The following is a 27,500-nucleotide window of genomic DNA, read 5'->3' as shown; positions in this document are numbered from 1 at the left end:
GATGGCTCCCACAGGATTGTTGACATCCTCGTGGATTCATCTTCTTATTACAGACACATGCATTTCCAAACATTCGGTCTACCTATGTTGTAAATGTATTATCTCTTCAATTTACACACGGCATCTATTGGACGTCTGTCCGTCCTGGGAGAGGGATCCCTCCTCTGTTGCTCTCCCTGAGGTTTCTCCATGTTCCCCTTTAAACTGTGGGGTTTCTCTGGAAGTGTTTCCTTGTACGATGAGAGAGTCTAAGGACAGAGGGTCTAAGGACAGAGGGTCTGAGGACAGAGGGTCTGAGGACAGAGGGTGTCGTATTGTCATACTGATATTCTGTACAAACTGTGAAGTCCACGGAGACAAATGTAACATTTGTGATATTGGGCTATATAAATCATATTGATTGATTGATTGATTGATTGATTGATTGACAGGCAGACAGGTAGAGGTGACTCACCTACGATGCTGAACACGTAGTACACCTGGCTCTGTGATTCCGCCCCCCCCCCGGTGGCAGTGCAGGTGTATGACGTGTCGTTAAGTTTCCCGGTGAAGCCCCGCCCCGGCTCGTATGTTGCCGTGGTGACAGGGATCCTGCTGTGACGCTCGAACAGAGAGACGTTGAGCCGGGGGTCAGAAACACCACAGGGGACGGTGCCCTCCAGCCCCACCTGCATCACCATACCTGAGAGCCTCGGGACAAACCACTCCTCTGGACCTGAGGGGTTAGAGAGCAGGGGTTAGCATAGCATCACCACACCTGAGAGCCTCGGGACAAACCACTCCTCTGGACCTGAGGGGGGTTAGAGAGCAGGGGTTAGCATAGCATCACCACACCTGAGAGCCTCGGGACAAACCACTCCTCTGGACCTGAGGGGGGTTAGAGAGCAGGGGTTAGCATAGCATCACCACACCTGAGAGCCTCGGGACAAACCACTCCTCTGGACCTGAGGGGTTAGAGAGCAGGGGTTAGCATAGCATCACCACACCTGAGAGCCTCGGGACAAACCACTCCTCTGGACCTGAGGGGTTAGAGAGCAGGGGTTAGCATAGCATCACCACACCTGAGAGCCTCGGGACAAACTAAGGCGGTACTACAACTTCTGTATCAGTCTGTGACACTGGGCCCAGAAATACTTTTTCTCATTGACCAACATGGGACCTGAGCAATCCTGGGCAATCCCCCTGAAGCACCCCCCAGGATTGCCAAAGCACCTCCTAAGCACCCCCAATAAATATGTTTTGTTTTTGTTTTTTTCGAAAATTATTATTATTATTTTTATTAAATTAAATTATTGATTACATCAATGCAAATGTGAAACAAACAAATGTTTGACCAAAAACATAAAGCCAACACAGGTGATTAGGCCAATGGCCAGCACCCATTACATTTTTGACCTACCCATAGGCTAAATTACTTTGTGACACTTGAGTGACTTCCTGTTAGCTGGAGCCCCAAATTATTTGCTAACAGCAAAGTGACAAATGGATCGTTTGTTAGTCCTTAAACGTCCACGTGTGGACACTCAATCAAAACCACCTGAAAGCGAGAGGGATTCTGCACATAATAGGCCTCGTGAGTACAAGTAGCTTACTTCTGGCTCTCTGTGTTTCATTCAAGCTCTGCGTGCGTGCGTGCGTGCATGCGTGTGTGTGCGTGTGCGTGCGTGCGTGCGTGTGTGTGCGTGTGCGTGCGTGCGTGCGTGTGTGTGGCACGAGCCATTTTGTGTGCGTGCGCAAGTGAGCGAGAGAAATAGCTCGCGCACCGGTGGGTATCTACCGGAGATCGTTGTGGTTAGCATCTGGTGCTAGCTAGCCAAGCTAACGGATATAAGGAGCTTTTTCCACAACAAGGTGGAGGGAGAACTCTCTCCTGTCAGACTGAGAGTCTCAGATAACCTCAGCTCAGGTGAAGTAAAGGACTCTCCGTGATTAGATAGTTAACTTTAGTCTAGTTATCTCAGTGGGTCTCAAACGGTTTGTTTTAAAAGGGGAGTGATTTGTAAAATATCTATAAAGAAATAGAAAATCTGTTTACAGTTGTGTTTCATATGTATGTTGAGAGATGTATCCATAGATCTCTTCATTTTGCTCTCAAAGTGCACCAGATTGATGCTTTTAACTTCAATATTTAAAAAAAAATCTTCCCCACTAGAGGAGGTGAGGACCGTCCTAGAGGAGGTGAGGACTGTCCTAGAGGAGGTGAGGTCCCCCTTAGAGGAGGTGAGGTCCACTCCCCACTTGTAAAAATAGCACTTTACCCCTGCTTACAGCTATATGCCGTGAGCTGATGATTGAGCCTTCATTGTAACAGTCACACTGTGTGTGCGTGGGGAGTGTTGCAGTAGAACATTCAACTGTAGCTCTGGTGCATTAATGGGAAACCCTTAGTGTTTGAGCACCCTCTATGAAACGTCAAGCTACCCCACAGCACCCCCTAGAGAAAATCTCTGGCGCCGCCACTGGAGCTGTGAGAGCAAACTAAATAACTACATAGCTGATGTCTGCTAGGTAAACAGCTCTCTAATAAAAGTCATCGTGCTAAACGAGAACAACTACAACATAAACAAGAAGTGGGGAAAGGGGCGGGGCTACATTCAGATGCTCACCTGTGCCAGGTATGAAGACGTCCACCTGTCTCCTCTCAGGAGACCCCGCCTCCTCACAGGTGTATCTACCTGAATCCCTCCATGAGGCGTTCAGGAGTCGCAGGACGCTGCTGGACCCCAGAGGCTCCACCTGAACAACCCCTCCCTCAGGGACCGCAGGTAACAGCCAGGTCACCTGACTCCACCCAGAACACACCTGAAGAGAGACAGATAGGCACCTGAACACACCTGCAGAGAGACAGATGGGTACCTCCTGCAGAGACAGACCGGTACCTGCTGCAGAGACAGACAGGTAGCTGCAGAGACAGACAGGTACCTCCTGCAGAGACAGACAGGTACCTAAACACACCTGCAGAGAGACGGACAGGTTACTCACCACGCTGTAGTTGGAGCTGCTGTTGAGCAGAACCTGATTGGCTGATGGAAGCAGCTCCAGAGACAAGAAGGAAGGAACCAGGAACACACCTGCAGACAGACAGGTAGACAGACAGGTAAACAGACAGGTAAACAGACAGACAGGTATCAGTCCATCTGCTCAGGTTACCCACCCAACAGGAAGTGCAGCAGGTTTAAACTTCCTGTTCGTCCTCTGGTGGACGCCATCTTGGACCTGACAACACAAGATGAACGATTTCAAAATAAAGGTCTGCATCCAGTCAGGAGCGATTTCAAATAAAGTTCTGTATCCAGTCAGGAGCGATTTCAAAATAAAAGTTCCTTAACCAGTCAGGAGCAATTTCAAAATAAAAGCCTGTAACCAGTCAGGAGCAATTTCAAAATAAAGTCTGTAACCAGTCAGGAGCAATTTCAAAATAAAAGCCTGTAACCAGTCAGGAGCAATTTCAAAATAAAGTCTGTAACCAGTGAGGAGCGATTTCAAATAAAAGTATGTAACCAGTCAGGAGCAATTTCAAAATAAAAGCCTGTAACCAGTCAGGAGCAATTTCAAAATAAAAGTCTGTAACCAGTCAGGAGCAATTTCAAAATAAAGGTCTGTAACCAGTCAGGAGCGATTTCAAAATAAAAGTCTGTAACCAGTCAGGAGCAATTTCAAAATAAAAGTCTAAAACTAGCAGTCAGAAGGGATTTCAAAATAAAAGTCTAAAACTAGCAGTCAGAAGGGATTTCAAAATAAAAGTCTTAGAAACAAACTACCAGCCTCACTGTAGGGGTTTTATTCTGAAAAACGTTACAGAGACTGTTAAACTCATTTCAGTGTTTCAGAGCTCTGATGGCTTCAGACAGACCAAACACATTCCTGTGTGTGTGGGGGGGGGGGGGTGTGAGAGAGAGAGAGAGAGAGAGAGAGAGAGAGAGAGAGAGAGAGAGAGAGAGAGAGAGAGAGAGAGAGAGAGAGAGAGAGAGAGAGAGAGAGAGAGAGAGAGAGAAGAGAGAGAGAGAGAGAGAGAGAGAGAGAGAGAGAGAGAGAGAGAGAGAGAGAGAGAGAGAGAAGAGAGAGAGAGCAAACAGGCTGTATACATCACCAGGAACCGCTAGCAACCTTTTTCTCAGGTTTCTAACGGTTCCAGGGGGGTATACTACGAAGCAGGATGTTCTCTTAGCGGCTAACTTCAGGGAAAACTCTGGGTTTCTGGTCCTAAGAAGCTGGTTCTCTTTTTAGCGGGCTAGATCTCCATGGGTAACTGATGCTGAACGGCTAGCCTGCCCCGAGCAGGTTAGGTTGCAGGCTAAGAGCTCAACTCAGTGAAAGCACTGCCTGCTGACCAATCAGAGCTCAGTGTGCAGAGTTTAAAGCGATCAAGTCATATTACAGGAGAAAGGAAATACAGAAAAGCTGCCGTTGCAGGAAAGACGGCCGGCAGAAATCACAGACTGTGTTGAACGTGAACATTAATAGAATATCACCTCCATCTTCAGAGCTATCTGACTATTAGAACATTAGCGTTAAGAAAGCTTACTTAAATATCTGCCACAACATAAGTAACCGGATCAGAGTAACATTAAGTACCAGTCCGCGGCATATCACATCATAATGTATCATCTCCTTATCTGAGTCAGCTGATCCGTATCTGGCCGTGCAACACTCACAGTGTCACATACTGGATGCAGAAGGATTATTTGAAGCAACACATTAAGTTGAGGAAACACTCGAGTCAAATGTAATGAAAGTCAGATGGTGTCTTAGACGGGGCAGTGATATCATAAACCTGTTCATGTACGCATTCAAACACTTGTTCTGTTACCAGCTGTATTCACCTTGCAGGTGCAGCTATGTGGCTTTGATCCTGGATCAAGTGTTTAAGTCATGGATGTTTAAAGTTTAACTTCTTCATATGTCTAATATTATAGTTGACTTTTCATTCAGGAAGTATGACGCTGCGCTGTCAGTAGCTTCTCCATGTTTGTGATTGGTCGAATGCTCCAGATACCACCCCTTTCATGTGAACGCACCTAACTAGATAGGACACGGCTGGCTTGAGCGATCCACTTGATAACCAGCGTCGTAGGACCGTTTAGTGAGAGCGCGTATGTTTTGGATTAGGCCAACCGGCTAACTCAAACATATCCAGGTTAGGTTGAACCAGCTTCGTAGTACAGGCCTCTGGCCTCAGGTGATGGATACAGCCTGTTTGTTTTCGTTTTCGCTCCACCTGACTCTCCTCTCTGTCTCACCTCCACCTGACTCTCCTCTCTGTCTCACCTCCACCTGACTCTCCTCTCTGTCTCACCTCCACCTATCTGTCTCACCTCCACCTGACTCTCCTCTCTGTCTCACCTCCACCTGACTCTCCTCTCTGTCTCACCTCCACCTATCTGTCTCACCTCCACCTGACTCTCCTCTCTGTCTCACCTCCACCTATCTGTCTCACCTCCACCTGACTCTCCTCTCTGTCTCACCTCCACCTGACTCACCTGTCTGTCTCACCTTCACCTGTCTCACCTCCACCTGTCTCACCTCCACCTGACTCTCCTCTCTGTCTCACCTCCACCTGACTCACCTGTCTGTCTCACCTCGACCTGTCTCACCTCTACCTGACTCACCTGTCTGTCTCACCTCCACCTGTCTCACCTCCACCTGTCTCACCTGTCTGTCTCACCTCCACCTGATTCTCCTGTCTGTCTCACCTCCACCTGTCTCACCTGTCTGTCTCACCTCCACTTATCTGTCTCACCTCCACCTGTCTCACCTGTCTGTCTCAGCTTTACCTGACTCTCCTGTCTGTCCTCACCTCACCTGTCTCACCTCCACCTGTCTCACCTGTCTGTCTCACCTCCACCTGTCTGTCTCACCTCCACCTGTCTCACCTGTCTGTCTCACCTCCACCTATCTGACTTGTCTGTCTCACCTCCACCTGACTCTCCTATCTGTCTCACCTGTCTGTCTCACCTCCACCTATCTGTCTCACCTCCACCTATCTGTCTCACCTCCACCTGTCTCACCTGTGTCTCACCTCCACCTATCTGACCTGTCTGTCTCACCTCCACCTGACTCTACTATCTGTCTCACCTATCTGTCTCACCTCCACCTGTCTGTCTCACCTCCACCTGTCTCACCTGTCTGTCTCACCTCCACCTGTCTCACCTGTCTGTCTCACCTCCACCTGACTCTCCTGTCTGTCTCACCTCCACCTGTCTGTCTCACCTCCACCTATCTGTCTCACCTCCACCTGTCTCACCTGTGTCTCACCTCCACCTATCTGACCTGTCTGTCTCACCTCCACCTGACTCTACTATCTGTCTCACCTATCTGTCTCACCTCCACCTGTCTGTCTCACCTCCACCTGACTCTCCTGTCTGTCTCACCTCCACATGTCTCACCCGTCTGTCTCACCTCCACCTGTCCTCACCTGTCTGTCTCACCTCCACCTGTCTCACCTGTCTGTCTCACCTCGACCTGTCTCACCTGTCTGTCTCACCTCCACCTGTCTCACCTGTCTCTCACCTCCACCTATCTCACCTGTTTGTCTCACCTCCACCTGTCTCACCTGTCTCTCACCTCCACCTATCTCACCTGTTTGTCTCACCTCCACCTGTCTCACCTGTCTGTCTCACCTCCACCTGTCTCACCTGTCTCTCACCTCCACCTGTCTCACCTGTCTCTCACCTCCACCTATCTCAGCTGTCTGTCTCACCTCCACCTGTCTCACCTGTCTGTCTCACCTCCACCTGTCTCACCTGTCTGTCTCACACCTCCACCTATCTCACCTGTCTGTCACGCCTCCATGTTGTGTTCTGGCTCCTGATTGGTCCACACCAGATGATTGGCAGCTGGCGACGACCTGTAAAACAAAGACGTCACTCTTTCATCTCATCTGTTGTTTACATCTCGTTTGTTCCCAGTGTTGTTCAACTCACTTCCTGTGAGTTTCAAAATAAAAGCCCTGCAGTAAATCAAAGTACATAATCTGCCTCTTCGGGGCTCTTCATTTGAAATACTAAAATAAAGTATAGGAACAATATGAATAAAAAGAATAACAATCACAAAGTAATGAATAAAACAAACCTCAGAGGCTGAAACTGTGAACGCTTACGGAGACTGTTTGCACCTGAATGCACACAAACAATAATCTATACACAGTTTCCACTGATACGACAAACTGTGGGTACTTCTACTGCAGTATGCATACAAGTACACACAACGTCAGAAAACAAGACTGAGCGGTGAAGAGAGAAAATACTTTCACTCAAACCTGCAGATTCTCTTCTCCTCCTTCTTCTTCTCCTTCCTCTCCTTCTTCTTCTCCTTCTTCTCCTACTTCTTCCTCTCCTTCTCTCCTTCTCCTTCCTCTCCTTCTTCTTCTCCTTCTTCTTCCTCTCCTTCTCTCCTTCTCCTTCCTCTCCTTCTTCTCCTCCTCTTCAGTGTTTTTCTGACGGAGGCGAGTGGAAACCTTGGTCCTGACTCAGAGAGAGCGTCTGTTTTCAATCTGTCTCTGTGACAGGAAGTGAGGCATGCCAACACACACACACACACACACTCTCACACACACACACACTCTCTCACACTCTCTCTCACACACACACACACTCTCACACTCTCTCACACACACACACACACACACACTCTCTCACACTCTCACACACACACACTCTCTCACACTCTCACACACACACACACACACTCTCACACTCTCTCACACACACACACACACTCTCACACTCTCACACACGCACACACACTCTCACACTCTCTCACACACACACACACACACACACTCATCGGGCCGTTTCTCAATCGCGAGGAAACTGGCTTCCAAGCCAATATTTCAAGGATGCTACGTCATCGACTGCCGCCAAAGGACTGTTCCAATCTCCAGCATACTTGGAATTCCACCGAGGCCGCGTCCTTGGTTTGGCGGGAAATTTCGAGGCTCCACATGGGTAGACTTCGCGTCCTTCAAATCCCCACAATGCTTTACGCACGGACCAATTTCAAAAACCCTTGCGGAGAATGGCTGAACCGACGCAGCACACATTGAAATGTAAGAGAGTGGCCCACTTGTTAGCCTGTTCCATTCTTCTTCGTTTTCCGAAGCCGTGGCTTGGAAGTATACTTGCTTTGTTTCTGAAGGAAGTGACTTGGAAGTATGTGACTACCAAGCCAGCATCCTCGCGATTGCGAAACACCCACACACTCTCACACACACTAACACACTCTCTGTCTCTCACACACTCTCACAAAAGTATTTTTGTGAGCTTTCCACTTGTTTTTACTGTTGAGCTGATTAAAGAAAGTGGTGTGTGTGTGTGTGTGTGTGTGTGTGTGTGTGTGTGTGTGTGTGTGTGTGTGTGTGTGTGTGTGTGTGTGTGTGTGTGCACGTGTTGGAGCTGCTCATGATGTTAGCATCATCAACAGGAGATTTTCAAAATAAAAGCCTTTTCACAGAGGAGATTTTATAATCAGTTTATTGTGTTTCATATCTACATGACATCTGTGACCTCTCTGGTCCTTTAACACACCTGTGACCTCTCTGGTCCTTTAACACACCTGTGACCTCTCTGTAAACTCTCTGTGACCTCTCTGTGACCTCTCTGTAAACTCTCTGTGACCTCTCATTCACACCAACGCAACTCCGGTTCAAGCTCCGTGCTAGAGCTTTTCAGGTTCAGAACTGGTTCTTCGGTTTAGCTCCGGCTCTTTTCACACCGCCCAGAGTCCGACTGGCGCCGCGTCATTGCGTCATCGTTTGCGTCATGACGTAACCGTTTGCGTGTCTGCTTCATAAAGCCAAACCGCGCGGAAACCCCTCACAGCTGACACAGACAACAACAACAATGGCCGATTGTGTTGAAGCGCTACTCGTTTTGGTTTTGCTCTTTGGTTTACAGTCGTTACATGCTACATTCAAAACTGCTTTACAATCGTAATCATCGACTTCAACGACGATTCCCCCTGTCCCCGCCTCGACGTAAGCGTGACGTATGTGGTGCTTTTGCTCCAGCCGGACAATTTTTTGGTGCTTGAAGCGAACCGGATTCCGGAGCTAAGAGGCTGCTCTGGTGCGGTGTGAACAGGAAAACCCGGTGCTCTTCAAGCTCCAGCTCCGAACCGGCCCTGAAACACCGTTGGTGTGAATGAGGTATCAGTGACCTCTCTGGTCCTTAAACACACCTGTGACCTCTCTGTGACCTCTCTGGTCCTTAAACACACCTGTGATATATATTGCAAGCTTCTCTGTGTCCATGCTGTCTGAATGCAGCTTGCTCTCTGGAGCTTTCTGATTGGATCAGGAGCCGAGGAGCATTCAGAACGTTTGACGGAGAATCGTTCTCTTTTTCTGTCGGTTCAAAAAAAACGTTAAGAATTACAAAGTTTCTTATGACACTAACTTTAGTTCATTTATTATTTTCTAAAAACAATCATGATATCAATTATGTTGAACGTTTATTAGGTTGAATATTTTATCTCAAACTGCTGTAATCTTGCTTCTCCATGCATCATGCCGTACCCATGGTAACCTGTTACCTGCCGTCCCAGGTTACCATGGTGACAGATTACCATGGGGACAGCAGGTAGGGAACAGGTAGGTTCCTCAGGTGGTGAGAACCAGGAACTGCAGCTCTAATATTTCACTAAACAGGAAGCAGGGAGCGTTGCTTTATCTACGGTCAGCTAACTCATTTCACCATTAGCATCTTCCTCTAAACATTTAAATATGAGCATCCTGAGTAGCATAACGTCATGAAGTTAGCCTGCCACGTTAGCTCCACGTTAGCTCAATGTTAGCATCACATCAGCTCCATGTTAACATCACGTCAGCTCAATGTAACTCCATGTTAGCATCACGTTAACTCCATGTTAGCATCACGTTAGCTCCATGTTAGCATCACATCAGCTCCATGTTAGCATCAAGTTACCTCCATTAAAGCATCACGTTAGCTCCATGTTAGCATCACATCAGCTCCATGTTAGCATCACGTCAGCTCCATGTTAGCATCACGTCAGCTCCATGTTAGCATCACGTCAGCTCCATGTTAGCATCACGTCAGCTCCATGTTAGCATCACGTCAGCTCCATGTTAGCATCACGTCAGCTCCATGTTAGCATCACGTCAGCTCCATGTTAGCATCACGTTAGCTCTATGTTAGCATCACGTTAACTCCATGTTAGCATCACGTTAACTCCATGTTAGCATCACGTTAGCTCTATGTTAGCATCACGTTAACTCTATGTTAGCATCACGTCAGCTCCATGTATCTCCCTGTTAGCATCACGTTAGCTCCATGTTAGCATCACGTTAGCTCTATGTTAGCATCACGTTAACTCCATGTTAGCATCACGTTAACTCCATGTTAGCATCACGTAAGCTCCATGTTAGCATCACTTTAGCTGCACGTAAGCTCCATGTTAGCATCACTTTAGCTGCACGTAAGCTCCATGTTAGCATCACTTTAGCTGCACGTAAGCTCCATTAAAGCATCAAGTTAGCTCCATGTTAGCATCATATCAGCTCCATGTTAGCATCACGCTAGCGTCAGTTAGAGACAAGCAAGCATCACTTTAGACTCATGTTAGCTCCTTATTAGCTTCCCGTTAGCTCCATGTTGACATTAGGTAAGCTCCCTGATAGCTTCATGCTAACTCTCCGGTAGTGTTGAACCATCAGGTGTGCAGCTCTGCACTCTTTTCCCCTCAGTTTAGAGAGATTACAAAGCTAGCACTTTGCTAAGCTAACCAAACACAGCTGTTGATGACCCGCTGGGACCAGCAGGGGGAGGGGTCTCCCGAGGCCCCGCCCCCATGTGGCCCTGCCCCCCTCCACTATGAGGAGGCGGCTTGTTTCCTTAACGTCTGGAGGAACGCCTTCATCCCCTTCCTGCTGAGGGGGGGGAGGGGGGGAAGAGGGGCGAGGGGGGGGAGGGAGCTCCTCCTCTTGATCTTTGGGGTCACGCTCCATGACTTCATCCTCGGGGGGGGGGTCTGCGCCACCAAACACCTCTGATACTGCACCTGTACACAGGAAGTGAGAGATAATACACCTGTACACAGGAAGTGAGAGATAATACACCTGTACACTAACAGGAAGTGATTCTGCTTAACAGGAAGTGCTTCTGGTTAACAGGAAGTGGTTTCGATTGACTTCTGATTGACAGGAAGTTGTTCTGATTGACTTCTGATTGACAGGAAGTGGTTAAGATTAACAGGTAGTGGTTCTGATTGACAGGGAGTGATTTTAATGGACAGGAAGTGGTTCTGATTGACTTCTGATTGACAGGAAGTGGTTAAGATTAACAGGAAGTGGTTCTGATTGACAGGGACTGATTCCGATGGACAGGAAGTGGTTCTGATTGGCCGGTGCTCCTCACCATGCATGCCGCCTGCACGGCCTCAGAGAGCAGCCCTGCGTCCGGTTCGCTCCAGAATACGTGAGCCTCGAAGCGCTGCGCCCCCCCGTCACAGATCACAGCGAAGGTGTGGCAGTCGTGGCCTACGCCCAGGAAGGTGAGGAGGCGTACCTGACACTCCCACATAGGCTCCTCCCCCTCCTGTAGAAGCCAATTAGAGAGGATAACCACGGTCACCTGACAGAGGTACCAGGATGCTGGAGTACAAATACTTTGTTACTGTACTGAACATGTTTCTGGTATCAGCACTTTACACTTCCTACTTCTTACATTTTGAACACAAATACTTTCTACTTCTCACATGTTGAACACAAATACCTGTACTTTCTACTTCTTACATTTTGAACAGAAATACCTGTACTTTCTACTTCTTACATGTTGAACTCAAATACCTGTACTTTCTACTTCTTACATGTTGAACACAAATACCTGAACTTTCTACTTCTTACATGTTGAACACAAATACCTGAACTTTCTACTTCTCACATGTTGAACTCAAATACCTGTACTTTCTACTTCTTACATGTTGAACACAAATACCTGTACTTTCTACTTCTTACATGTTGAACACAAATACCTGTACTTTCTACTTCTTACATGTTGAACACAAATACCTGTACTTTCTACTTCTTACATGTTGAACTCAAATACCTGTACTTTCTACTTCTCACATGTTGAACACAAATACCTGTACTTTCTACTTCTTACATGTTGAACTCAAATACCTGTACTTTCTACTTCTCACATGTTGAACTCAAATACCTGTACTTTCTACTTCTTACATGTTGAACTCAAATACCTGTACTTTCTACTTCTTACATGTTGAACACAAATACCTGTACTTTCTACTTCTCACATGTTGAACTCAAATACCTGTACTTTCTACTTCTTACATGTTGAACTCAAATACCTGTACTTTCTACTTCTTACATGTTGAACTCAAATACCTGTACTTTCTACTTCTTACATGTTGAACTCAAATACCTGTACTTTCTACTTCTTACATGTTGAACTCAAATACCTGTACTTTCTACTTCTTACATGTTGAACTCAAATACCTGTACTTTCTACTTCTTACATGTTGAACACAAATACCTGTACTTTCTACTTCTTACATGTTGAACTCAAATACCTGTACTTTCTACTTCTTACATGTTGAACTCAAATACCTGTACTTTCTACTTCTTACATGTTGAACTCAAATACCTGTACTTTCTACTTCTTACATGTTGAACTCAAATACCTGTACTTTCTACTTCTTACATGTTGAACACAAATACCTGTACTTTCTACTTCTTACATGTTGAACTCAAATACCTGTACTTTCTACTTCTTACATGTTGAACTCAAATACCTGTACTTTCTACTTCTTACATGTTGAACTCAAATACCTGTACTTTCTACTTCTTACATGTTGAACTCAAATACCTGTACTTTCTACTTCTCACATGTTGAACTCAAATACCTGTACTTTCTACTTCTTACATGTTGAACTCAAATACCTGTACTTTCTACTTCTTACATGTTGAACTCAAATACCTGTACTTTCTACTTCTTACATGTTGAACTCAAATGCCTGTACTTTCTACTTCTTACATGTTGAACTCAAATACCTGTACTTTCTACTTCTTACATGTTGAACTCAAATACCTGTACTTTCTACTTCTTACATGTTGAACTCAAATACCTGTACTTTCTACTTCTCACATGTTGAACTCAAATACCTGTACTTTCTACTTCTTACATGTTGAACTCAAATACCTGTACTTTCTACTTCTCTCATTTTCCAAACAGGCTGGTTCCTTTAGTCTGAATGTGTGTTTGGTGGCGTGATCATTATTATTTAGAGTCATTGCGTGCCTATTGATTTGAACACGATCCGTGTATCCATCATTTCCTGGTCTTTTCTAAAGAAGAGGGACCAATGGAAACGTTGTCATGTTGCCGTTGGTCACCATGGAAACATTCATTAGCTAACAATGACATTATTGTTCTATTAATATAAAGGGAGGTCAGGTACTCTTTAAAACAGCTGCTAGTTATGGGTACTTTTTACTGAAGTACATTTCAAAGCCTCTTTACTTTGACTTGAGTTAAGAAGTTTAGTCAGTACTTCTACTTTCACCAGAGTATTTTCAAACATGAGTATCTGTACTTCTACTTGAGTGAAGGATGTGTGTACTTCTACTTGAGTACAGGATGTGTGTACTTCTACTTGAGTACAGGATGTGTGTACTCCTACTTGAGTAAAGGATGTGTGTACTTCTACTTGAGTAAAGGATGTGTGTACTTCTACTTCAGTACAGGATGTGTGTACTTCTACTTGAGTAAAGGATGTGTGTACTTCTACTTGAGTAAAGGATGTGTGTACTTCTACTTGAGGAAAGGATGTGTGTACTTTTACATCTCTGGATGTAATCTGACAGGTAAAGGTGTATCTGACAGGTAAAGGTGTATCTGACAGGTAAAGGTGTATCTGACAGGTAGAGGTGTATCTGACAGGTTGAGGTGTATCTGACAGGTAAAGGTGTATCTGACAGGTAAAGGTGTATCTGACAGGTAGAGGTGTATCTGACAGGTAAAGGTGTATCTGACAGGTAGAGGTGTATCTGACAGGTAAAGGTGTATCTGACAGGTAGAGGTGTATCTGACAGGTAAAGGTGTATCTGACAGGTAGAGGTGTATCTGACAGGTAAAGGTGTATCTGACAGGTAAAGGTGTATCTGACAGGTAGAGGTGTATCTGACTGGTAAAGGTGTATCTGACAGGTAGAGGTGTATCTGACAGGTAAAGGTGTATCTGACAGGTAAAGGTGTATCTGACAGGTAGAGGTGTATCTGACAGGTAGAGGTGTATCTGACAGGTAGAGGTGTATCTGACAGGTAAAGGTGTATCTGACAGGTTGAGGTGTATCTGACAGGTAAAGGTGTATCTGACTGGTAAAGGTGTATCTGACAGGTAGAGGTGTATCTGACAGGTAGAGGTGTATCTGACAGGTAGAGGTGTATCTGACAGGTAGAGGTGTATCTGACAGGTAAAGGTGTATCTGACAGGTTGAGGTGTATCTGACAGGTAAAGGTGTATCTGACTGGTAAAGGTGTATCTGACAGGTAGAGGTGTATCTGACAGGTAGAGGTGTATCTGACAGGTAGAGGTGTATCTGACTGGTAGAGGTGTATCTGACTGGTAAAGGTGTATCTGACAGGTAGAGGTGTATCTGACTGGTAAAGGTGTATCTGACAGGTAGAGGTGTATCTGACAGGTAGAGGTGTATCTGACTGGTAAAGGTGTATCTGACAGGTAGAGGTGTATCTGACAGGTAAAGGTGTATCTGACAGGTAGAGGTGTATCTGACAGGTAGAGGTGTATCTGACAGGTAGAGGTGTATCTGACTGGTAAAGGTGTATCTGACAGGTAAAGGTGTATCTGACAGGTAAAGGTGTATCTGACAGGTAGAGGTGTATCTGACAGGTAAAGGTGTATCTGACAGGTAGAGGTGTATCTGACAGGTAAAGGTGTATCTGACAGGTAGAGGTGTATCTGACAGGTAGAGGTGTATCTGACTGGTAAATGTGTATTTGACAGGTAAAGGTGTATCTGACTGGTAGAGGTGTATCTGACAGGTAAAGGTGTATCTGACAGGTAGAGGTGTATCTGACTGGTAAAGGTGTATCTGACAGGTAGAGGTGTATCTGACAGGTAGAGGTGTATCTGACAGGTAGAGGTGTATCTGACAGGTAAAGGTGTATCTGACAGGTAAAGGTGTATCTGACAGGTAGAGGTGTATCTGACAGGTAAAGGTGTATCTGACAGGTAGAGGTGTATCTGACAGGTAGAGGTGTATCTGACTGGTAAATGTGTATTTGACAGGTAAAGGTGTATCTGACAGGTAAAGGTGTATCTGACAGGTAGAGGTGTATCTGACAGGTAAAGGTGTATTTGACAGGTAAAGGTGTATCTGACAGGTAAAGGTGTATCTGACAGGTAAAGGTGTATCTGACAGGTAAAGGTGTATCTGACAGGTAGAGGTGTATCTGACAGGTAAAGGTGTATCTGACAGGTAGAGGTGTATCTGACAGGTAAAGGTGTATTTGACTGGTAAAGGTGTATCTGACAGGTAAAGGTGTATCTGACAGGTAAAGGTGTATCTGACAGGTAGAGGTGTATCTGACAGGTAAAGGTGTATCTGACAGGTAAAGGTGTATCTGACTGGTAGAGGTGTATCTGACAGGTAGAGGTGTATCTGACAGGTAAAGGTGTATCTGACAGGTAAAGGTGTATCTGACAGGTAGAGGTGTATCTGACAGGTAGAGGTGTATCTGACAGGTAGAGGTGTATCTGACAGGTAAAGGTGTATCTGACAGGTAAAGGTGTATCTGACTGGTAAATGTGTATTTGACAGGTAGAGGTGTATCTGACAGGTAAAGGTGTATCTGACTGGTAAATGTGTATCTGACAGGTAGAGGTGTATCTGACTGGTAAAGGTGTATCTGACTGGTAAATGTGTATTTGACAGGTAGAGGTGTATCTGACAGGTAAATGTGTATCTGACAGGTAGAGGTGTATCTGACTGGTAAAGGTGTATCTGACTGGTAAATGTGTATCTGACAGGTAGAGGTGTATCTGACAGGTAAAGGTGTATCTGACTGGTAAATGTGTATCTGACAGGTAGAGGTGTATCTGACAGGTAGAGGTGTATCTGACAGGTAAAGGTGTATCTGACTGGTAAATGTGTATTTGACAGGTAGAGGTGTATCTGACAGGTAGAGGTGTATCTGACAGGTAAAGGTGTATCTGACAGGTAGAGGTGTATCTGACAGGTAAAGGTGTATCTGACAGGTAGAGGTGTATCTGACAGGTAAAGGTGTATCTGACAGGTAGAGGTGTATCTGACAGGTAGAGGTGTATCTGACAGGTAGAGGTGTATCTGACAGGTAAAGGTGTATCTGACAGGTAGAGGTGTATTTGACAGGTAGAGGTGTATCTGACAGGTAGAGGTGTATCTGACAGGTAGAGGTGTATCTGACAGGTAGAGGTGTATCTGACAGGTAGAGGTGTATCTGACAGGTAAAGGTGTATCTGACAGGTAGAGGTGTATCTGACAGGTAAAGGTGTATCTGACAGGTAGAGGTGTATTTGACAGGTAGAGGTGTATCTGACAGGTAAAGGTGTATCTGACAGGTAAAGGTGTATCTGACAGGTAGAGGTGTATCTGACAGGTAGAGGTGTATCTGACTGGTAAATGTGTATTTGACAGGTAAAGGTGTATCTGACAGGTAAAGGTGTATCTGACAGGTAGAGGTGTATCTGACAGGTAAAGGTGTATCTGACAGGTAGAGGTGTATCTGACAGGTAAAGGTGTATCTGACAGGTAAAGGTGTATCTGACAGGTAAAGGTGTATCTGACAGGTAGAGGTGTATCTGACAGGTAGAGGTGTATCTGACAGATAAAGGTGTATCTGACAGGTAGAGGTGTATCTGACAGGTAAAGGTGTATCTGACAGGTAGAGGTGTATCTGACAGGTAGAGGTGTATCTGACAGGTAAAGGTGTATCTGACAGGTTGAGGTGTATCTGACAGGTAGAGGTGTATCTGACAGGTAAAGGTGTATCTGACAGGTAGAGGTGTATCTGACAGGTAGAGGTGTATCTGACAGGTAAAGGTGTATCTGACAGGTAGAGGTGTATCTGACAGGTAAAGGTGTATCTGACAGGTAGAGGTGTATCTGACAGGTAGAGGTGTATCTGACAGGTAGAGGTGTATCTGACAGGTAAAGGTGTATCTGACAGGTAAAGGTGTATCTGACAGGTAGAGGTGTATCTGACAGGTAAAGGTGTATCTGACAGGTAAAGGTGTATCTGACAGGTTGAGGTGTATCTGACAGGTAGAGGTGTATCTGACAGGTAAAGGTGTATCTGACAGGTAAAGGTGTATCTGACAGGTAGAGGTGTATCTGACAGGTAGAGGTGTATCTGACAGGTAAAGGTGTATCTGACAGGTAAAGGTGTATCTGACAGGTTGAGGTGTATCTGACAGGTAGAGGTGTATCTGACAGGTAGAGGTGTATCTGACAGGTAGAGGTGTATCTGACAGGTAGAGGTGTATCTGACAGGTAAAGGTGTATCTGACAGGTAGAGGTGTATCTGACAGGTTGAGGTGTATCTGACAGGTAGAGGTGTATCTGACAGGTAGAGGTGTATCTGACAGGTAGAGGTGTATCTGACAGGTTGAGGTGTATCTGACAGGTAGAGGTGTATCTGACAGGTAAAGGTGTATCTGACAGGTAGAGGTGTATCTGACAGGTAGAGGTGTATCTGACAGGTAAAGGTGTATCTGGCAGGTAGAGGTGTATCTGACAGGTAAAGGTGTATCTGACAGGTAAAGGTGTACCTCTCCCCTCCACAGGGACAGGATGTGGTCTGTGACGTGGATCACTGCTGGTTCCCACTCCTCTCGGTCTGTGGCGTTCAGGATGCTCTCTATGGCTCGGTTCAACACCTCCATACCTGAGGAGAATCACAGGTGAGAGTTCAGGTGCAACAGGGTTACCCAGGGAAATGAAAAGGCTACAAAACATTCTGAAAGTGAAAAAATAGGTGAGGAAGGTGTGTTCAGGTGAATACAGAAGGTGTGTGTGTGTGTGTGTGTGTGTGTGTGTGTGTGTGTGTGTGTGTGTGTGTGTGTGTGTGTGTGTGTGTGTGTGTGTGTGTGTGTGTGTGTGTGTGTGTGTGTGTGTGTGTGTGTGTGTGTGTGTGTGTGTGTGTGTGTGTGTGTGTGTGTGTGTGTGTGTGTGTGTGTGTGTGTGTGTGTGTGTGTGTGTGTGTGTGTGTGTGTGTGTGTGTTGCTCATTATGTTGATGATGATCCTACCCATGGCTCTGGACACCGGTAGGTTCCCGATGTATTGAACCTCAAACTTTTGCTCCTGCTGCCGCACCGCCTCCAGGAACTCCACTGAAACGACAACAGAGAGTCAGCAGCCAATCAGAGCGCAGCAGGTGATGTCAGAGCTCAGATGAGGCACCTTGTCGGGGAAGGTCTTCAGGTGAGATGCTGTCCATCGTCAGAGAGCGAGACGGCCTCATCAGCGTCTGGTCTGACATCATCTGCTGAGGAAACACCTGTTTAATGCTCAGCTGATGTTATCACACCTGAGGGGATGCTAACATGCTAACACTGTGAGCATCACACCTGAGGGGATGCTAACACTGTGAGCATCACACCTGAGGGGATGCTAACATGCTAACACTGTGAGCATCACACCTGAGGGGATGCTAACATGCTAACACTGTGAGCATCACACCTGAGGGGATGCTAACATGCTAACACTGTGAGCATCACACCTGAGGGGATGCTAACATGCTAACACTGTGAACATCACACCTGAGGGGATGCTAACATGCTAACACTGTGAGCATCACACCTGAGAGGATGCTAACATGCTAACACTGTGAGCATCACACCTCAGGGGATGCTAACATGCTAACACAGTGAGCATCACACCTCAGGGGATGCTAACATGCTAACACAGTGAGCATCACACCTGAGGGGATGCTAACATGCTAACACGGTGAACATCACACCTGAGGGGATGCTAACATGCTAACACGGTGAACATCACACCTGAGGGGATGCTAACATGCTAACACAGTGAGAATCACACCTGAGAGGATGCTAACATGCTAACACAGTGAGCATCACACCTGAGAGGATGCTAACATGCTAACACGATGAGCAACACACCTGAGGGGATGCTAACATGCTAAGCTAACACTCAGCACTGACCTTGGAGCACATCTCGTGCAGCGCCGAGGCGATGGTTCGGGCCGGAGCGTTGCAGCGGAATACGTGACACTTCAGAACACAGCTGTCCTTATCGCCCGCCACGAAGGCAAAGTCCCTGAACACACCACACACACACACACACACACACACACACACACACACACACACACACACACACACACACACACACGGTGAAACTTGAGGATGAGGTGTTGTGTATCTACAGCTCACTGATAGCTGTTAGCTGTAGGAGGTAAATGTGAGAGGTTACCTGTCCCTGCAGGTGGAAGGGGGGGGTGTGTTCAAGAGACAGAGAGAGAGAGACAGGTTTAGTGCAAAAAGAGGGAGACAAACAAGAGAGCAGGCGGACAGGTTAGTTTTAGTTTAACTTTGTTAGCCTAGCTTAGCACAAATACAGGAAACAGGGGGGAATGTGAGCCTAGCTTAGCACAAATAATAGAAACAGGGGGGAATGTGAGCCTAGCTTAGCACAAATAATAGAAACAGGGGGGAATGTGAGCCTAGCTTAGCACAAATACAGGAAACAGGGGGGAATGTGAGCCTAGCTTAGCACAAAGAATAGAAACAGGGGGGAATGTGAGCCTAGCTTAGCACAAAGAATAGAAACAGGGGGGAATGTGAGCCTAGCTTAGCACAAAGAATAGAAACAGGGGGGAATGTGAGCCTAGCTTAGCACAAAGAATAGAAACAGGGGGGAATGTGAGCCTAGCTTAGCACAAAGAATAGAAACAGGGGGGAATGTGAGCCTAGCTTAGCACAAAGAATAGAAACAGGGGGGAATGTGAGCCTAGCTTAGCACAAAGAATAGAAACAGGGGGGAATGTGAGCCTAGCTTAGCACAAAGAATAGAAACAGGGGGGAATGTGAGCCTAGCTTAGCACAAAGAATAGAAACAGGGGGGAATGTGAGCCTAGCTTAGCACAAAGAATGGTAGCGGGGGGAGCTGTTAGCCTAGCTTAGCACAAAGAATGGTAGCGGGGGGAGCTGTTAGCCTAGCTTAGCATTGGCTCACCGGCCGTTGTTGCAGCCGACCCCCCACACTCTGATGTTAATGATTGGCTGACAGTGAAGGGGGGTGTGGTCTAAAGGGTCCAATAGGGAGAGAGTGTCTTTCTTCAGGACGAGCATCATCTCCCGACCCTGCAGACAGACAGACAGACAGTTAGAGAGAGAGAGACAGACAGACAGACAGACAGACAGACAGACAGACAGACAGACAGACAGACAGACAGACAGACAGACAGACAGGCAGGCAGAGAGAGAGAGAGACAGACAGTTAGAGAGAGAGACAGACAGAGAGACGGACAGGTAGACAGACAGGCAGACAGTTAGAGAGAGAGACAGACAGACAGACAGACAGACAGACAGTTAGAGAGAGAGAGAGATAGACAGACAGACAGTTAGAGAGACAGACAGACAGACAGACAGACAGTTAGAGAGACAGACAGACAGACAGACAGTTAGAGAGAGAGACAGACAGACAGACAGACAGACAGACAGACAGACAGACAGACAAATAGACAGACAGACAGACAGACAGTTAGAGAGACAGACAGACAGACAGACAGACAGTTAGAGAGAGAGACAGACAGACAGACAGACAGACAGACAGACAGACAGACAGTTAGAGAGACAGACAGACAGACAGACAGTTAGAGAGAGAGACAGACAGACAGTTAGAGAGACAGACAGACAGACAGACAGTTAGAGAGACAGACAGACAGACAGTTAGAGAGAGAGACAGACAGACAGTTAGAGAGACAGACAGACAGACAGACAGACAGGCTGTCTCACCTCCCCCCAGGCTCCCTGCCTGTCTCTCTGCTCGGGGCTGCTGCAGCGAGACAGCTGCTGGATCACATGACTGACAGCCAGGCTGCTGCGACCCGGAGACAGATCATCCTCCTGGACCTCCAACCAGCCGAGAGACCGCACCAAGAAGCACTGAGACAGGTTAGAGACAGGTGAGAGACAGACAGGTGAGAGACAGGTGAGAGACAGACAGGTAAGGGACAGGTGAGAGACAGACAGGCGAGAGACAGGTGGGAGACAGACAGGTGAGAGACAGACAGGTGAGAGGCAGGTGAGAGACAGACAGGTGGAGACAGACAGGTGAGAGACAGACAGGCGAGAGACAGGTGAGAGACAGACAGGTGAGAGACAGGTGAGGGACAGGTGAGAGACAGGTGAGAGGCAGGTGAGAGACAGACAGGTGAGAGACAGGTGAGGGACAGGTGAGAGACAGGTGAGAGGCAGGTGAGAGACAGACAGGTGAGAGACAGGTGAGGGACAGACATGTGAGAGACAGACAAGTGAGAGACAGACAGGTGACAGCAGGTTTACCTTAGAGCTGGGGTCGTTGGACAGGAAGTCTTCATGCCAGGAACACCTGAGAGAGACACACAATCAGAGAGAGAGAGTGTGTGTGTGTGTGTGTGTGTGTGTGTGTGTGTGTGTGTGTGTGTGTGTGTGTGTGTGTGTGTGTGTGTGTGTGTGTGTGTGTGTGTGTGTGTGTGTGTGTGTGTGTGTGTGTGTGTGTGTGTGTGTGTGTGTGTGTGTGTGTGTGTGTGTGTGTGTGTGTGTGTGTGTACCTGCTCTCAGCTGCTCTGTGTGTCTCCTCTTCCTGCTGACCACAGAAGAAGACTGCGTTAAACACAGGTAAACACACCTGTGGGGATCTAAACTACAGTGTGTACAGTTTGTGTCCCTATGTGTGTACCTGTGTGTGTACCTGTGTCCCTGTGTGTGTCCCTATGTGTGTACCTGTGTCCCTGTGTGTGTCCCTGTGTGTGTACCTGTGTCCCTGTGTGTGTACCTGTGTCCCTGTGTGTGTACCTGTGTGTGTACCTGTGTCCCTGTGTGTGTACCTGTGTCCCTGTGTGTGTCCCTGTGTGTGTACCTGTGTGTACCTGTGTGTGTCCCTGTGTGTGTCTCTGTTTGTGTCCCTGTGTGTGTCTCTGTTTGTGTCCCTGTGTGTGTCCCTGTGTGTGTACCTGTGTCCCTGTGTGTGTCTCTGTTTGTGTCCCTGTGTGTGTCCCTGTGTGTGTCCCTGTGTGTGTCCCTGTGTGTGTCTCTGTTTGTGTCCCTGTGTGTGTCCCTGTGTGTGTACCTGTGTCCCTGTGTGTGTCCCTGTGTGTGTACCTGTGTCCCTGTGTGTGTACCTGTGTGTGTACCTGTGTCCCTGTGTGTGTCCCTGTGTGTGTACCGGTGTGTCCCTGTGTGTGTCCCTGTGTGTGTCCCTGTGTGTGTACCTGTGTGTGTACCTGTGTCCCTGTGTGTGTCCCTGTGTGTGTACCTGTGTCCCTGTGTGTGTACCTGTGTGTCCCTGTGTGTGTACCTGTGTGTGTACCTGTGTGTGTCCCTGTGTGTGTACCTGTGTGTCCCTGTGTGTGTACCTGTGTGTGTACCTGTGTGTGTCCCTGTGTGTGTACCTGTGTCCCTGTGTGTGTCCCTGTGTGTATCCCTGTGTGTGTACCGGTGTGTGTCCCTGTGTGTGTACCTGTGTGTGTACCTGTGTCCCTGTGTGTGTCCCTGTGTGTGTACCGGTGTGTCCCTGTGTGTGTACCTGTGTGTGTGTCCCTGTGTGTGTCCCTGTGTTTGTCCCTGTGTGTGTACCTGTGTGTGTACCTTTGTCCCTGTGTGTGTCCCTGTGTGTGTACCTTTGTCCCTGTGTGTGTCCCTGTGTGTGTACCTGTGTGTGCCCCTTTGTGTGTACCTGTGTGTGTACCTGTGTGTCCCTGTGTGTGTCCCTGTGTGTGTACCTGTGTCCCTGTGTGTGTCCCTGTGTGTGTCCCTGTGTGTGTACCGGTGTGTCTCTGTGTGTGTACCTCTGTGTGTCCCTGTGTGTGTACCTGTGTGTGTACCTTTGTCCCTGTGTGTGTCCCTGTGTGTGTACCGGTGTGTCCCTGTGTGTGTCCCTGTATCCCTGTGTGTGTACCTGTGTGTCCCTGTGTGTGTCCCTATGTGTGTACCTGTGTCCCTGTGTGTGTCCCTGTGTGTGTCCCTGTGTGTGTACCGGTGTGTCTCTGTGTGTGTACCTCTGTGTGTCCCTGTGTGTGTACCTGTGTGTGTACCTTTGTCCCTGTGTGTGTCCCTGTGTGTGTACCGGTGTGTCCCTGTGTGTGTCCCTGTATCCCTGTGTGTGTCCCTGTGTGTGTCCCTGTGTGTGTACCGGTGTGTCCCTGTGTGTGTACCTGTGTGTGTACCTCTGTCCCTGTGTGTGTACCTGTGTCCCTGTGTGTGTACCTGTGTGTGTCCCTGTGTGTGTACCTGTGTCCCTGTGTGTGTCCCTGTGTGTGTACCTGTGTGTGTCCTTGTGTGTGTCCCTGTGTGTGTACCTGTGTCCCTGTGTGTGTCCCTGTGTGTGTACCGGTGTGTCCCTGTGTGTGTACCTGTGTGTGTACCTGTGTCCCTGTGTGTGTCCCTGTGTGTGTCCCTGTGTGTGTCTCTGTTTGTGTCCATGTGTGTGTCCCTGTGTGTGTACCGGTGTGTCCCTGTGTGTGTCCCTGTGTGTGTACCTGTGTCCCTGTGTGTGTCCCTGTGTGTGTACCTGTGTCCCTGTGTGTGTCCCTGTGTGTGTACCTGTGTGTGTACCTGTGTGTGTCCCTGTGTGTGTACCTGTGTGTGTACCTGTGTGTGTCCCTGTGTGTGTCCCTGTGTGTGTACCTGTGTGTGTCCCTGTGTGTGTCCCTGTGTGTGTACCTGTGTGTGTACCTGTGTGTGTCCCTGTGTGTGTACCTGTGTGTGTACCTGTGTGTGTACCTGTGTGTGTCCCTGTGTGTGTACCTGTGTGTGTCCCTGTGTGTGTACCTGTGTGTGTCCCTGTGTGTGTCCCTGTGTGTGTCCCTGTGTGTGTACCTGTGTGTGTCCCTGTGTGTGTCCCTGTGTGTGTCCCTGTGTGTGTACCTGTGTGTGTCCCTGTGTGTGTACCTGTGTGTGTCCCTGTGTGTGTACCTGTGTGTGTCCCTGTGTGTGTCCCTGTGTGTGTACCTGTGTGTGTCCCTGTGTGTGTACCTGTGTGTGTCCCTGTGTGTGTCCCTGTGTGTGTCCCTGTGTGTGTACCTGTGTGTGTACCTGTGTGTGTACCTGTGTGTGTACCTGTGTGTGTACCTGTGTGTGTCCCTGTGTGTGTCCCTGTGTGTGTACCTGTGTCCCTGTGTGTGTCCCTGTGTGTGTCCCTGTGTGTGTCCCTCTGTGTGTACCTGTGTCCCTGTGTGTGTACCTGTGTGTGTACCTGTGTCCCTGTGTGTGTCCCTGTGTGTGTCCCTGTGTGTGTACCTGTGTGTGTCCCTGTGTGTGTACCTGTGTGTGTACCGGTGTGTACCTGTGTGTGTACCTGTGTCCCTGTGTGTGTACCTGTGTGTGTCCCTGTGTGTGTACCTGTGTCCCTGTGTGTGTCCCTGTGTGTGTACCTGTGTGTGTCCCTGTGTGTGTCCCTGTGTGTGTACCTGTGTCCCTGTGTGTGTCCCTGTGTGTGTACCGGTGTGTCCCTGTGTGTGTACCTGTGTGTGTACCTGTGTGTGTACCTGTGTCCCTGTGTGTGTCCCTGTGTGTGTCCCTGTGTGTGTCTCTGTTTGTTTCCCTGTGTGTGTCCCTGTGTGTGTACCGGTGTGTCCCTGTGTGTGTCCCTGTGTGTGTCCCTGTGTCCCTGGGTGTGTCCCTGTGTGTGTACCTGTGTGTGTCCCTGTGTGTGTCCCTGTGTGTGTACCTGTGTGTGTACCTGTGTCCCTGTGTGTGTCCCTGTGTGTGTCCCTGTGTGTGTCCCTGTGTGTGTCCCTGTGTGTGTACCTGTGTCCCTGTGTGTGTCCCTGTGTGTGTACCGGTGTGTCCCTGTGTGTGTACCTGTGTGTGTACCTGTGTCCCTGTGTGTGTACCTGTGTGTGTCCCTGTGTGTGTACCTGTGTCCCTGTGTGTGTCCCTGTGTGTGTCCCTGTGTGTGTCCCTGTGTCCCTGTGTGTGTCCCTGTGTGTGTACCGGTGTGTCCCTGTGTGTATGTACCTGTGTGTGTACCTGTGTCCCTGTGTGTGTCCCTGTGTGTGTCCCTGTGTGTGTCTCTGTTTGTGTCCCTGTGTGTGTCCCTGTGTGTGTACCGGTGTGTCCCTGTGTGTGTCCCTGTGTGTGTACCTGTGTCCCTGTGTGTGTCCCTGTGTGTGTCCCTGTGTGTGTACCTGTGTGTGTCCCTGTGTGTGTCCCTGTGTGTGTCCCTGTGTGTGTACCTGTGTGTGTCCCTGTGTGTGTACCTGTGTCCCTGTGTGTGTGTCTGTGTGTGTACCTGTGTGTGTCCCTGTGTGTGTCCCTGTGTGTGTACCTGTGTGTGTCCCTGTGTGTGTCCCTGTGTGTGTACCTGTGTGTGTACCTGTGTCCCTGTGTGTGTCCCTGTGTGTTTCCCTGTGTGTGTCCCTGTGTGTGTACCTGTGTCCCTGTGTGTGTACCTGTGTCCCTGTGTGTGTCCCTGTGTGTGTCCCTGTGTGTGTGTCTGTGTGTGTGTCTGTGTGTGTCCCTGTGTGTGTAGTGGAGGCGTGTGGTGCAGTGGATTGAGCGTTGGTGTTGATCAGGGGGTCACAGGTTCAAACCCCTCTGCAGTCAGCATGTCGTTGTCCCTGAGACACTTCACCCCAAAGTGCTCCTTTGGGGATTGTCCACAGTATTGAATATGTAAGTCGCTTTGGATAAAAGCATCTAACAAATGAAGTGTGTGTGTGTGTGTGTGTGTGTGTGTGTGTGTGTGTGTGTGTGTGTGTGTGATATGTGTGTGTGTGTCTGTGTCTGTGTGTGTGTGTGTGTGTGTGTGTGTGTGTGTGTGTGTGTGTGTGTGTGTGTGTGTGTGTGTGTGTGTGTGTGTGTGTGTGTGTGTGTGTGTGTGTGTGTGTGTGTGTGTGTGTACCTGTGCAGGTGAGGTGCGGGGGTGCTTCCACTGGGTGTCTCCACTGGGGACATGCCAGTAATACGTCCCAGCTGAGTCTCTGATGGTCCTCCAGCCTGGAGGCAGGTCGGGGTCCAGCTGCAGGTTCTGGTCGGTCCAGATGTTGTCTTTCCACACAGGGGACATAAAGACACTTTATTTAGACTCACCTGAAGAGCTGTGATACATTCAGCAGGGACACAGAGACTCAGAGACTCAGAGACACTGAGTCCTCGGAGACACAGAGACACTGAGCCCTCAGAGACACAGAGACACAGAGACACTGAGTCCTCAGAGACTCAGAGACACAGAGACTCAGAGACACAGAGACACAGAGACTCAGAGACACAGAGACACAGAGACTCAGAGACACAGAGACACTGAGTCCTCGGAGACACAGAGACACAGAGACTCAGAGACTCAGAGACACAGAGACTCAGAGACACAGAGACTCAGAGACACAGAGACACAGAGACTCAGAGACTCAGAGACACAGAGACTCAGAGACACAGAGACACAGAGACTCAGAGACTCAGAGACACAGAGACTCAGAGACACAGCTGCCCCAGCCTGGAGCAGAAGCCCTCATGCAAGTAAGGCTGAGGTGGTCATCAACAACGCCCTCAGGATTAGAACTGGATGCTTGAAGCCTACCCCTGTGTCCCTCTTGCCAGTCCTCGTGGGAATAGCTCCGGCCGGCTTCCGACGGGAGGCTGCCCCCCTCGCCCTGGCCAGGAAAGCCCAAAAGCATGACTGGCACATCCTGCATAACACGACAACCAGAGCAGCGCCCCAAAATAGGCTCAAGTCCCGCCTCCCCTTCAACAAGGCAGCACAAGAGATTCTCAACTCCACCTCTGAGGACCTCTCCAGAGATGCATGGTTGGCGGCTGCTTGGAAGCAGGAGTGGGAGCTAGCCGGACCCTCCCCTATCCATCGCTACATCTGGGACCCAGGAGATGGCGCCATAGGAGGAGACGACCTACCACGCTGGCAATGGACCACACTAACCCGTCTACGAACTGGGGTCGGTCGCTTCAGAACATCAATGAAGAAGTGGGGCCTGGCAGACACTGCTGCACGCGAGTGTGGTGACCCTGAACAGACTGCCCAACACATAATGACCACCTGCCCTTTATATAGACCCCCCTCTGAAGCCAGCCTCTTCCTCTTAGGACCAGAGATGCGGGCATGGCTACACGACACAGAGTTGGACCTCTGACGTTACACGAAAGAAGAAGAGACACAGTGTCCTCAGTGACACAGAGACACAGTGTCCTCAGAGACACAGTGTCCTCAGTGACACAGTGTCCTCAGTGACACAGAGACACAGTGTCCTCAGTGACAAAGTGTCCTCAGAGACACAGTGTCCTCAGTGACACA

At 48.3% G+C, this 27,500-nt stretch overlaps 2 protein-coding genes across 9 annotated transcripts in view; both read right to left on the bottom strand.

The window, feature by feature from the left end:
• LOC307026817 (platelet-derived growth factor receptor beta-like) overlaps positions 1 to 7,544 on the bottom strand; it is a 39,570-nt gene extending 32,026 nt beyond the window's left edge. The window contains exons 1-6 of one of the 3 annotated variants that reach the window (XM_079694955.1): positions 7,259 to 7,544; positions 6,774 to 6,847; positions 3,155 to 3,216; positions 2,983 to 3,071; positions 2,607 to 2,802; positions 455 to 715 (exon numbers count right to left, since the gene is read on the bottom strand). In XM_079694955.1, coding sequence (XP_079551081.1) covers positions 455 to 715; positions 2,607 to 2,802; positions 2,983 to 3,071; positions 3,155 to 3,209 — 601 coding nt within the window. In that variant the 5' untranslated portion in view covers positions 3,210 to 3,216; positions 6,774 to 6,847; positions 7,259 to 7,544. Of the gene's footprint in view, positions 1 to 454; positions 716 to 757; positions 935 to 2,606; positions 2,803 to 2,982; positions 3,072 to 3,154; positions 3,217 to 6,773; positions 6,848 to 7,258 lie in introns of those variants that run through there. The other 2 variants (XM_079694956.1, XM_079694957.1) reach the window with 2 other exon arrangements.
• Positions 7,545 to 8,453: 909 nt separating this feature from the next.
• The window catches only part of apbb3 (amyloid beta (A4) precursor protein-binding, family B, member 3), a 22,240-nt gene continuing 3,193 nt past the window's right edge, over positions 8,454 to 27,500 (bottom strand). For 2 of the 6 annotated variants that reach the window (XM_079694954.1, XM_079694953.1), the window contains exons 2-11: positions 26,100 to 26,245; positions 21,560 to 21,605; positions 21,011 to 21,160; positions 20,229 to 20,356; positions 19,196 to 19,310; positions 18,435 to 18,519; positions 18,281 to 18,364; positions 17,802 to 17,917; positions 11,373 to 11,552; positions 8,454 to 11,016 (exon numbers count right to left, since the gene is read on the bottom strand). In XM_079694954.1, the coding sequence (XP_079551080.1) occupies positions 10,828 to 11,016; positions 11,373 to 11,552; positions 17,802 to 17,917; positions 18,281 to 18,364; positions 18,435 to 18,519; positions 19,196 to 19,310; positions 20,229 to 20,356; positions 21,011 to 21,160; positions 21,560 to 21,605; positions 26,100 to 26,152 (1,146 nt within the window). In that variant the 5' untranslated portion in view covers positions 26,153 to 26,245 and the 3' untranslated portion in view covers positions 8,454 to 10,827. Of the gene's footprint in view, positions 11,017 to 11,372; positions 11,553 to 17,801; positions 17,918 to 18,280; positions 18,365 to 18,434; positions 18,520 to 19,195; positions 19,311 to 20,228; positions 20,357 to 21,010; positions 21,161 to 21,559; positions 21,606 to 21,807; positions 21,843 to 26,099; positions 26,246 to 27,500 lie in introns of all 6 variants that reach the window. The other 4 variants (XR_013804460.1, XM_079694950.1, XM_079694952.1 and 1 more) reach the window with 4 other exon arrangements.

The sequence above is a fragment of the Notothenia rossii genome (assembly GCF_949606895.1).
Source record: "Notothenia rossii genome assembly, contig: scaffold_132, whole genome shotgun sequence".
Taxonomy (NCBI): Eukaryota; Metazoa; Chordata; class Actinopteri; order Perciformes; family Nototheniidae; genus Notothenia; species Notothenia rossii.
Note: the sequence above shows the minus strand (reverse complement) of the source record. Positions and strands in the feature narration are given on the sequence as shown.